The sequence below is a fragment of the Amphiprion ocellaris genome, chromosome 12, assembly GCF_022539595.1.
Source record: "Amphiprion ocellaris isolate individual 3 ecotype Okinawa chromosome 12, ASM2253959v1, whole genome shotgun sequence".
NCBI classification, from domain to species: Eukaryota; Metazoa; Chordata; class Actinopteri; family Pomacentridae; genus Amphiprion; species Amphiprion ocellaris.
The window spans coordinates 27009578-27021983 of NC_072777.1; the positions used below are offsets into that span (position 1 = coordinate 27009578).

General features: G+C 37.0%; 1 protein-coding gene across 2 annotated transcripts in view; it reads right to left on the bottom strand.

Annotated features, from left to right (window-relative positions):
* Window positions 1–12406, bottom strand: part of ehd3 (EH-domain containing 3) — a 28312-nt gene that overhangs the window by 4917 nt on the left and 10989 nt on the right. For both annotated transcript variants that reach the window (XM_023285021.3, XM_055015754.1), the window contains exons 5-8: window positions 2788–2929; window positions 2591–2690; window positions 2075–2245; window positions 501–665 (exon numbers count right to left, since the gene is read on the bottom strand). In XM_023285021.3, coding sequence (XP_023140789.1) covers window positions 501–665; window positions 2075–2245; window positions 2591–2690; window positions 2788–2929 — 578 coding nt within the window. The remainder of the gene's footprint in view (window positions 1–500; window positions 666–2074; window positions 2246–2590; window positions 2691–2787; window positions 2930–12406) is intronic.

The following is a 12406-nucleotide window of genomic DNA, read 5'->3' on the forward strand; positions in this document are numbered from 1 at the left end:
CTCATCTTGTTGAAACGTCCAACTGTGTCCAAGATCAACCTTCTGCTGATGATTTTACGTGTTCCGAAAGAATGTGGAGGTAATCCTCCTTCTCTAGTCAATTATTCCACTTGCCTTGTGTAAAGCTCTAGTTCCACTGGCAGCAAAACAGCCCCAGAGCATAATACTGCCACCACCATGCTTGATGGTAGATTTGGTTTTCTTGGGGTTAAAGACTTGGGATTCAAGTTGCTGTATGTATATTTTTGACCCAGGAGATTTTGTCATTTCCAGAAGACATTTAATAAATCTACAAAAGAACCAAAATGTATGATTTTTTTTGTTTTGTTGCAAAGATTCCTGTGTTTCAGTGATTCCATCAAGTAAATTCTGGGTTATAGGACTCATTGGAACCTCATACTGACATGATATACAAGGTCTTTACTAGTGTATGGAAGCTTTTGTTCATGACTGTAAACCTAATGTGTAAATCCAAACACTGTTGGCTCTTTCTTGTTTACCTGCATCTTCTTCAGATTCGGGAAATCTCCAGGGGATATCTGATGTTCTCTTTCAATGCGTTTGTAGATATCTCCCAGACTGCCGATCAGCTCTTTCTTCTTGTTCTCCTTCCCGAACACTGAAGGCATCTCCTTCTTCAGGGAGCTGATGATGTAAGCATGAACCTGTAAACAAAGAGTAAATTGTTTGCTTTTAGTTATCAGACTTCAAGCAGGTCTTACGAGTTATTTCTGTTTGACTTGGCCTCCTCTTGGCTTAGTGGTAGTATTTTATGTTTAGTCAAGACTTGGAGCTGAGCAGCTTGTGCGTCTGTTTACGCTGCAAATTCTTCTCTATAAAAAGTTTGAGATATACTTGTACCAATACAAATATCTTTCCTTTTCAACATGTCAAACACTGGCTGTTCTGCTATTCCAGATTACACCACAATGCAACATCTGGTACATGAGGATGTCATTTACATAACTTTCACTCCCAAACTAATATGATAGCTCAGTTCATCAAGTATTAGGCACAATCATAATTTTGGCTTTTCACAACTTTATAACTGATGGCAATATTTTGACTTTTGATAGTCCGTGTAGATAAAATCTGACATTAGAATGTCTTTATCTCACTCTGTCAGCTGTCTGAGCTGCAGTAACTGATGGAGACTAGAGGCTTCCTTGTGCACAACCGTCTAGTAGTGTTTACTGTAAACCTGTCCAAAATAATCAAAACGTCTCCAAAATGACTAAAAAGTGGTCGCAAAAGTGGCTGCAAAAAAGTTATTTGGAGTATACTGAGCATAGTCATCTCACCAAAAACAAAGATTAATCACATACCACTTAGATTTGTGGTTTCTTTATGTTCTTCTTCCTGTTGTGTTGTCCACCTTTTACTATTGCATTACTGTTCACAAATGGTTAAACTGTAACATCATAAGCATTATACTGTGCTATTCGGTCTGTTGGTACTAAACACTGCTTTAACCAGAATAATTAACCACTAAATCTGTCAGATCTCCTTTGCTGACATTTGTTTTTAATATCCAACTCAACTATTATAAAAGTCACGAGAAAACCTATGTTTGTTGTGTTGCTGTGGTGGTAAGTGTGTGTTTCCCAGTGTTCACCTAAAGTCCTTGAAACTCAACACATGCACACACACACAATCAGTTATCAACCAGGAAAGCTGTTGTCAACACTCAGATTAATCAGTGTTTGAGTGTTTGCACGTGTTCTCCCTCTGTACAGTCTGCACAGGAAATAATTCACTTAGGGAGGGACAGTGTAAAAAAAAAAAAAAAAAAAAAAAATCAGTTAAAAAAAAAAACTAGCAGCAAGAGGTCCAGAAAAAATATGGAGGAATACTTTGTCATTCAAAAACTAAAAACTGTAAAAATAACAGAAAAAAATGCAAAATAATTACATTTTCATGTGATTTAAATACAATACTGACAGTTCAAAAACATGTCAGCAAGACTGATTATTGTAGTTTAACACCTTAAGCTCATAACTTCAACAGTAAGAGATTTATTCATCAGATGTACATTTAAAGTTTCCTGATAAACGGAATCAGTTGTCGTCTTTACCTTGGCTAATCTCGCTCTTTTGATCAGATCGTTGAGTTTTCTCAGCGCTGCGTTTCTCGGTAAAGACTGAATGTCCTTGAATAAATCCTGCTCCTCTGCTTCAAACAGCTTCCTGTTGTCGGGGATCAGCAGAGGATGAGACCAGAACGAACCGATGTAGACACGAATCACCTGGAAATGACGAGAAACAAGCAAAAGGTTGGACCAAAAACGAAATACTTTCCCATAAAATTTTGGACACAAGTGTTTTATGTGTGAGCAAAATAATGATGTAGATTTGGAGTTACTTATTTTATTTAGATATTCATTTTAGCGAAAATTTAAGATAAACTCTTTTTTCCTGGAATATTCTCAACTCTTTGTCCGAAATGCTGATTTTCTTGTGATTCACAAGCATTAAAAAGTCATCAGATTGTACAAAATTATGGATCTGAAACTCAGTTTTTCTTGGCAAACAAAAGTTTTAAAAGGAGAAATGTCTATACAAATGCCCATCTGTTTCTGTAGTTAAAATACCTCAGGGGTGTTGACTATTTTCCCCAAAGACCACATCAGGGCCCCATAGACTCTCATCAGCTGCTGAGTCTCAATCTGGTCGGCCTTGTTCAGCACCACTCTGCAGACGGAGCAAAAACAGTATTGATTTTATAGCTACATCCACTCATTAGTATGAATAAATATGAATTATCTATTAAGATGAATAAACTAGAAACCTGATCTTGTCTTCGTGGTTCTTCAGGGCCTTTATCACCTCTGAGAACTCATCAGAAATGTCCAGTTTGTGAGCGTCAAACAGCAAAATGATCCGGTCCACTCGCTCTGCAAACCACTCGAGGACGGCTGCAAAGTCATAGCCTGGGAGGAGGAAGAGGAGGAAGAGGAGGGTGCATTGTGAAATTAAAGGTCAGTAGAAGGTTTTTAGATAAAGTGAGCAAAAAACAGAAAGTAAGACAATAATTCTGCATCCCTTTATCTCCCAGTTCTCTCCTCCTGTCTCATACCAGCGTCAGAATAACGTTCATTTGGAGTGAAATTAAAGATTCATGCTGCTGGTTTTCATGAACATTATCTATAATCCGACAAGTGGGAACCTCCACTGCAATATTCCCATTACAGTGACTGCAGGTCAAAGAGGAGGCAACAAGAATTTACGCCCATATTGCGACATGCTGAGAGAAAAGAATGTGTGTTTACTGATTCAGACGCTGCTGCCAAAGTGGCTTTTAAAGCTAAATAATGAAGGATAACCCTATGAAAACTATGTAATCCAGTTTATTTTACTTCCTTAGCATCATAAAAAAGCAGTTCATGCTAGAAAAATGCAACGTAGCCATGGCGTTTTGCATAAGAATCGAGTAATGATGCATGAATGGATCCATACATTCACCATCGACTCCTTTGACTTTCTCAAGGACGAGGCTTACCTGAAGGAATTAAATTGGATATTAGAGGAGAACAAAGAACAAAGACTAGAATGAAGGATTAGTGAGCTGCTACAGTCTCCAACTGACACTGTAGGACAGAGACAAAGGTAAAAGAGTTAAAGTAGTCATTATAATTCACAGAGAACAACCAGGAGGCAGTTTGTCAGTTGGTAGTAGGAAGCAGCTTCATGTTAAGTCAGGATTTTTTAAATATATTGGATTCTTTTGACACTATGTTTGTAGAAAACCGTCAAACTGGATCTACAGGTTTTGCATGTGTTTGCTCTCGATATAGATCTATACCTGATTTGACACATAAATATGTCAGTTTTCCAGGATTATGCCATTATTTTTGGCAGTAGGAGGAACAAACTACCTATGAACATCTCAACGTTTTCACACCCTAATTTAAACTGCTAAATCTAATTTATTTTGCATTTACTGGACATTTACTCGACTCCAAACTAACAGACTTCATGTCAGAGTTGGTGTTTCTGCACCTTCTTCAAACAGATGCACAAAAAGTGGAGTGTAAACTCTGCAAACAACATTTTGTATATTGCAGCTCAACAACCAACATGTCAGATCATCTAAAAATTACAACTGCAAACACTAATAGATTAGTTGTCGACTATTAAATTAATCTACAACTGTTATGATAAGTCGATTAATCCATTTAAGTGGGGTTTCTTTAGATAAAAACTCTAAAAATTCCCTTATTGCAGCTTCTTATATGTGAATATTTTCTGGTTTGTTTCTACTTCAGTGATCGTAAACTGAATATTTCTGGTTTGTGAACAAAACAAGGGCTTTGGGAAACTCTGACAGTTTGCACCAATTTCAGACTTTCTATAGACCAAACAACAAATCAATTAATCAAGAAAATAACTGATATTTGCTGAAAACAGCAGCTACCTTGTCTCTGTTCTCCCCTATGTAGGTCTTGTGTTGGGTAACAAGTTGATTTATTATCAGAACCTCACAAAACTGAGTCTGTTCATATAATTTCAATAGAAAAAAACAGGTTGATGCAAATACTAGACTTAACTACTAGTTAGTTTATCTACCAATAACAGATTTTTTTTTATTTTCAAGCGACTGGTTGAAGAATCGGTACGATTTCATTTAACATTTTCTTTAGTAGCTTTATTACATACATAGCTATGACAAAAAAATCCCCCTTTTTTACACACTTGCTGCACCATTGCTCCTCCCGGTACAGGAATAGTTTCCAGAAAACTTTAACAGAACCTCCTAACATGAATGGAAATGCTCATGAAATGCATCAAAAACTGACCATCTTGCATGTTGAGTTTGCAGTAATTCCTCACTGGGATGTGAGCAAAACCTCAGCAGTAGCAGCAATAAGTATGTAAATGTAAATGTACTGAAACAGTTCTGTAGCTTAGTCTTTAGGTCCTGTAGAAACAGAGCTGAGAGGACAAAGAGGACAAACTGCAGCTCAACAAAGAACCAGATACCTTGATACTCTGAGCTGTAGATTATTCTTCACTCGGTGCACTTGTCACATGCTGAAGAGAAGAACAACACTTGCTTTATGAGCTCTACTATCAAGTTCCTAACACTGAGCCACGCCAGAATGAATCTCACTATTTCACAGTCCATAAAACTGACACACTGGTGCTGGAGGGAAGTAAGAAGCTCTTAAATACACACAGTGAATTCTGCAGTCAGTTTATGTACGAAGTTGATATTTTGGCTGAAGGATGAAACTAGATTTAAAGAGAATTCTGCTTTATTTCTACCTTCTGTGTAATTTTTGTGTTTATTGTGGCTGTAAATGTCATACAAACTTTGCACTTTTCTACAGTGTTTAGCCTGCAATCCCCACATTTTTCCAAAGAAACCCGGCATTTACATGAATCATTTTAAAATTTCAGTCCTCCTACAAGGAAACACAGAAATTAGCAGCCTAGAACACACATTTTTCTTGTCGCATTTTCTTTTCTTAAGTGTATGTAGAGCTAAGTGTTTCAGTTATTTCTTCCAGTTGATTTTGGAAGTGAAAAATCATCTCCAGGATGTTTATTAGAGCTCCAGGTTCATTAGTTGTAGTTCCACAGCTGGATTCCTCTCATCCACGGAAACATGGAGATTTTCTAAGTCTGCCTTGAACAGGTTCCAATCTCAAAATATGTTGTAATTTTGAACAAATTTCTAGTCAGTTTGAACACCTGTAGAATCATCTGAGACCTTTTTGAACAGATTTCAAGTCACCTCGGACAAATTTAGAATCATTTTGGGAAAGTTTCAGGTTGTTTTGGACACTTTTTGGGCCATTTAGGAGATTCATGAACAGAATCTTTGCAGCAACAGTTATCCAGCAGTGAAGCAGTGAGTACAGGAACATCACCAGTTTACAGAGAGATGTTGTCTTTCAGGACGTCCTGCTGTGTTTCTGCCTGCATCCTCAGTGAAGGTCAGTCTCATGCATAAAAATAAACCAGATAATATGTTGGTGATCTGCACAGGAAGCAAGTTTCCAGGATGGAGATCTCTAATGCAGTTACCAAAATGTCTGTTCTAGGCTGCCAAATTCTGTGTTTCCTTTCAGGCAGACTGAAAGTTTTAAACTGTTCCTAAGAGTGTAAAAATCAGCATTCTTAGGAAAAACTGAACAGAACTTAAGCTAATCCATCACTCTGTTGCCTCATTCTCTACAACTGAGGTGAAGACTACTAAGATAGCATGACATTTGGAGACACAAATAGACACATTAATGGAGAAAATAAGATATTTAAATAATCCAGAAATCTCTTTAAATGCTCTCTGACAATCAAATCTGATGGTGACCAAAATTGCATTAAATCAGCTGGTAAGTAATCGTTGGAATATCCTGTTATGTCAGTGTTGGACAGTTGGGCAAAAACATTAAAACCTACATTATCAAACAGAGAAAATGGAAAAAAAACCTCAATGAAACAGGCTCAGGATGTCAGTTTCCTCGACAGCACCGTGATGAACTGACTACCAGGAGCTAACAAAATGAATTTACAGCAAATGCAGATTTTTCCAAAAGCCATGTGACAAGGCAGGCGAAGAACACGGAACAACCATAGACTGTATAAAGAAGATGGATGTAGCCACAATAAAATCACCAACTGGTTTGGAGTCTTCTATTATGACACCTCAAGTTTGGAATTTGTCCATCGGCGTCTTAGGTTTTTTGAAACTAAGATCGGTTGTCATGCAACAAACGAGGGTTGCGAAATATAGTAAAATATTCTCAGCTTTATCATCTATTGTCCTCTAAATGGGACCATAATTTACATAACAGACACTATATTGTATTGAAGGAGACTTGAAACTAATGATTGAGACCATTAACTCATTAGGAAGAATACCGAGGTAACAAATCAAGTGAGAATTTGGGTGATTTATTTATAGATATCCACATAATCTGCTGCTGGATGACAAAGAAAGCAGGTTTAAGTTACTTCTGAATTGTCTTCTACGTCCATCTTTTATATACAGTCTGTGCTAACAGCCTATAAATTTCCTCAAAATCAAGGTATCATTGTATTTTTTAGACTTTTTGCAGCTGCAGGTTGATGCCCAGATCTACAATACCTCCATAAGGACATCTATGTAGGCAGCTATAGCCTGACTCCTCATCTGGACACACACAAATAAAAACAAACAATGATAACACAATGCAACAGGGTGGAAGAAAAATGAAGAATGAAAAACAACAGACATAAATCAGACATACAAATGAAACACATAAACATGTATATGACAGGCAGTAAACAAATGAATGGAATAAGATGGAAAGAAAATGAACACACAAACTAAACTTTCACCACACACTCAGAGAAAACACAGCTGTGCTCAGCAGAGGTTAAGTTTAGCCTGTATTATTGTTTTTCTACATCCAGCAGACAAAAGCACAGTCTCGCCTCACTGTGCTGATTTTATTTGGTCTGACAACACGTTCAAACAGGCAGTAAAACAGATCTGATGTTGCTCTGTTTCAGTTTAAACTTGGAATAATCTTAACTTAAATGCCTTTTGGCCATTTTCACCTCAACAAGGTCTTTTGGTTTCCGTCCAGAAGCTTCTGGTTTATCTTTGACTCCTCTGGACAGAATTGGTGCAGTTCAACTAAATTTGTTGTCTTTCTAACTCAGACTTATTTCTTCATCACAATCCACTGGTTCTTGATGAGTTTAAGTCAGGACTTTGGGAAGACCAGTCTAAAACCTTCATTCTAGCCTGATTTAACCAGTTCTTTACCACTTTTGATTTGTTTTTGGACTCATTGTCTAGTTGAAACATCCAACTGTGTCCAAGATCAACCTTCTGGCTGATGATTTTAGGTTTTCCTGAAGAACGCGGAGGTTATAAGCGAAACAGCCCCAGAGCATAATACTTCCACCACCGTGCTTGATAGTAGGTTTGGTGTTCTTGGGATTAAAAGCCTGACCTTCTCTTCTACAAACATACTTCTGCTCACTGTGGCCAAAAAGCTCAGTTTTTGTTCCATCTGACCTCAGAACTTTCTCCAGAAGGCCTTTTCTTTGTCCATGTGATCCGCAGCAAATTATATTAACGTTTGGTTACGTTACACTTAGTTTTATTAACAATCTGATGGTCACAGTGTGGACAACTCCTACATGTGTTAACTAGTTAAATATCGTTAATCTTTACTGTTGGTGCTCAGAAGCCAATCATTCTCAGCTGTTTCCCAACAGCAGTGCTGTCATAACAGGCAAGAAAACCCAGATCCCAGTAGACGCAACGCAACTATGAAGTAATGCACTGAACTCAGTGACCAGCACTTGGTCTTGTTCCTTGAAAGCTGCATATTTCTACATTTTGTTATGTCAGCACTTTGAATTTCATGATACTACTCATGCATGAAAAGTTGGGAAATAATAATTGAGGCAGGAAAAAACGCTGTTATGAGAAATAATAATTTAGATTCTACTTAATAATGCCCATTATCCATCACATAATGAACACAAACTATCACAAAATCTAATAACCTGTTTGGAGTGCAGATAAATTCTACAATCTGACTGCAGATATAGTTTTACTGGATCAGGATCTGCTGTTACTGTATGCATCAACCATCAACCACTACTGTGATTGATGCAATCAGTGATTCACTATGAGGACAGTCAATAACAAAAATGGTTTTACTTGACATTAAACATGAAAGTAGTGCAAAAATAATCTGTGAGAATGAAGAAACAAAGCAAGAATCCAGCAAAGGCTAAAATTCAAAGAGGTTAAATGCATTTAAGAGTAAATTATGAGCGTCTTTAGTTAGTACTCGGCTCTTTTGTTAATGCTAGCGGTTGGTATAGTGATGCCAGTGTTTAGCTTTAGGAATGCCAGCCATGCTAGACAGTGATCAACCTGTGGGAAAGCTGAGGAGGATTCCTGTAAACTTCTCTTCACCCTGTCATCTCTGCAGTTTAGTTCTCATCGTGGCTGCGATCTGTGCACAACTACTTGAATGAATGTGTGATTATTTTATACTTCATCCTTAATTCTTAATAGTTTGAATCAGCTGGAATCAGTGGCAAGAGATAAGCAGCAGTGCATAAGCAAAGAACAACTTACTAATGTGATTTCTGTGCAAGTATTATGGCAAAACAACATTAGGGCTGGTTCTGACAACTGCTTTCCCTCTTAAACTGGAATTTAAATTAATCTAACAGTAAGAAAGAACTCAGACTGTCAAAATTAAGCAGAACAATAGAGTTCAAATTTGACAGAAATATATATTGCATTTAGGATTTACAAGCCATTTGAAACTGTTTATCACATACTTCAAGTGGGACTCCTATGAACATTGCATCATCCTACAAAAGGTGACAACTCATTAATAGAAGCTTAAAAGTTAACATCCACATGCCTGTGATGAATGTGGTTACACATTGCTCCATTTCAGTGGGTATGTACTAGTTTATTCTAGTTTATTCAATCTTACTTTCATAATCCACATCAAAGCCCAAACCAGACAAACTGCGGTTTATTTAGAAGATATCATCTGTCCTACTTTGCACCTTGCTGGATCACATCATTCACAGGGAGAGATAACATCTTAGATACAACAGTTAGCCAGTGCTGGGGTGATGTACCTTAATAAAATTTTACCAATGTGTTGTAACAACTAGTATTTCTAGTGTTTAATAAAAATTGCAACATTAGTAGTCCCCCCTCTTGTGCAGTCATGAACTAAAGCATCAGGGTATCTTAACTACTTGGGATGTCAGTGATTAATCTAATTACTTAATTGCGATTAACATTTTTATTGATTAAAAATATATTAATGAACGGGGCAGAAGACTGTAGAGGAACATGCATGTCAGAAAATGCAGTACCTTGTTGTTCCACCAGGTGGAGCCTCTAACTGTTAAATGAGATTTAACAGTTACCTCTAAAGGTCCATAAAACTAGCACATTGTGGTAGCCGCGTTGATTTCTACAGCATTTAATTATACAAAGATTGTCTGGCTTAGCTAGCTACCTGAGGCTCATGCTAACAATGCTAGGCTAGGATCTTCACTACTGTAGCTGTTCTTCAAATTTTCAATGTAACTGAGCTGATTTTACAGCAAAAAAAAGTGTCAGTAATAAATTAAAAATACTCAGCAATTAGCATATGGTTAAACATTCCCTGTTTTCACTAATTTCAACTACGGATACAAACAAAACATAAAATACAAAAAATATCTATAATTTAAAAAATAATAATAAATACACTAAAAAAAAACAAAAAACAAAGCTTACTCAATAGGATCCAGGCAATCATTGGATTTGTTGGACTTTTGTGTTTATTTTTGTAGGGTGCAAACTTTAGCTCCAGTTTAGTCTGGTTCATCTTCATAATTCATAGTGCTGCATGGTGTTAGCCTTTATATGTATTTTAGTAAGGTAAAGTAGTATATTACATCATTTCTGGTGGGTTATAATCACTCATCTGTGCACTAATCAGGTAAAATTACATCAGAAATAACACTAGAGGGTCTAAACCCCATTATTCATGTTGATGAGATTAAATTATAATGCCAGTCATGATCTTATTTTACTGGAAAGCAGTTTGTTGCAGCAGTTGCTGTTTTAATTTGCTATATAAAAAAACAGTGACTGACTTGACTGAATTGATTCATTGCTGACAATCGGTAAATAAATTGGTGTAAAATTTGTATCCCTATTTGCCATCATCACCTTATAAAACACTCTAGTCTCCAACAAGCTGAGGCTGTCTGAAATCTGTGGATGATATAAATAGAGCTGCTATAAATTAGGAATTTAGTTTGTTTTTGTCATTACAGCCAATCAGGCTGTGAAAGCATGTCGTGGCCTGACCAATGCAAAACTCAAAACAGGATGAAACAGGAAAATTTAATGGTTTTTGACCAGTTTTATGGTTCTACTCTGAAAGTGGTCGTCCCCACAAATGCTGGATTTTCTTTCAGAGCTAAATCTAAAACATGTGTAACTACTTCTTGTTTTTTCCTCGGTAAGTGGAACATTTTTGCCTTTATTGGACAGTAAGCAGTGAAGAGGCAGACAGGAAACACAAAGCGAAGGATGATGCAGTTACAGCTACTCTGCAACCACTCAGCTACTGACACACCCCATATATGTAAGTCCTCTTACATCTGCAGCTCTCGGTTTGTTTTCATTATATGCGTTTTCCATGATTTAACTTTAATTCAGAGTGAAAACTGATCCAACTTTTAAAAAAAGTGTTCACCACCCTTGGAAGTCCCCCTTTAATTGCTTTTCAATACTGAATCATAGTTGATATAATTCTTCTTTTCTGACAGTAACTCACAAAAAAGACTTTCACATCAAAGTGAAAACAGATTTCTGCTAGATTTCAGCAAGGAATGTAAATTAATTAAAAATCGAAAACATAAAATGTGACTCACCTAAATCAACACATGTGCAGCCAGTTGGAGAAGTCAGTAAATGGATACAAGAATATTTCCCACATAAATAACCCTTGGAGTACAATTAAATCCATCATTACGAAATGGATGAATGCAGCAAAGTGTAGAGAAATGCTTGAGGACAACCTGACGTAGTCTGAAGAGAACTGAGACTTGGGAGAACATTTGTTTACCAGCAAGACAATGAGCCGAAGCAAACAGTCAAAGCTGCTCAGGACTGGTTTAGAGACAATAAGGTGAATGTTCTGGAGGCCGAGTCCAGACCTCAATTCAACTGAGAATTTGTAGCTTGACTTGAAAAGGGTTGTTCACTCATTATCCCTGTTTAATCTGACGGAGGTTGAGCAGCTTTACAAAGAAGAATGGGATAAAATTCTCGCTTCCAGATGTGCAAGGCTGACTGAGGCAGCCAAAGGTGCATCTACTAAATACTGACCTGAAGAGGGTGAATACTTATGTACTCACTAGTTAAAGTTTTATAAATTTAATTAAATGACATTACTTTGTAGAAATCTGTTTTCAATTTGACATGAAAGAGTCATTTTTGGAAATTCTGATCCAAAAAAAAACCTATCAGAATTGATCATGATTCAATGGTGAAAGCAACAAAAGGGGAAAACTTCCTTTATAGGCACTTCATGGAATGTTTCCTTTATCTGTAGCTCTGGTTGTTGGCATAAGGAGCATTTTCCATGTTCAACTTTAACACAAAGAGTGAAAACTGTTAAAGTCAAGTTGTGTTTGTGCATGAGTGGGTGAAAGAGCACAACCAAAGCTCATCTTTCTGTCACTGCTTCCTGTTCTTTGAAATGAAAGAAGCATAATCCTCCTGATAGCAAAAGCTAAAATAAACGCCACACAAATGTCCAAAGGAAACGCTGACTTTGTAGTTCAGAGTTCAGTGTAGAGGGGGGAGGCTGGAGGCTGCAGCTGAATGAGTCCTCACACAGGCACACAATCGCTCATCACACATA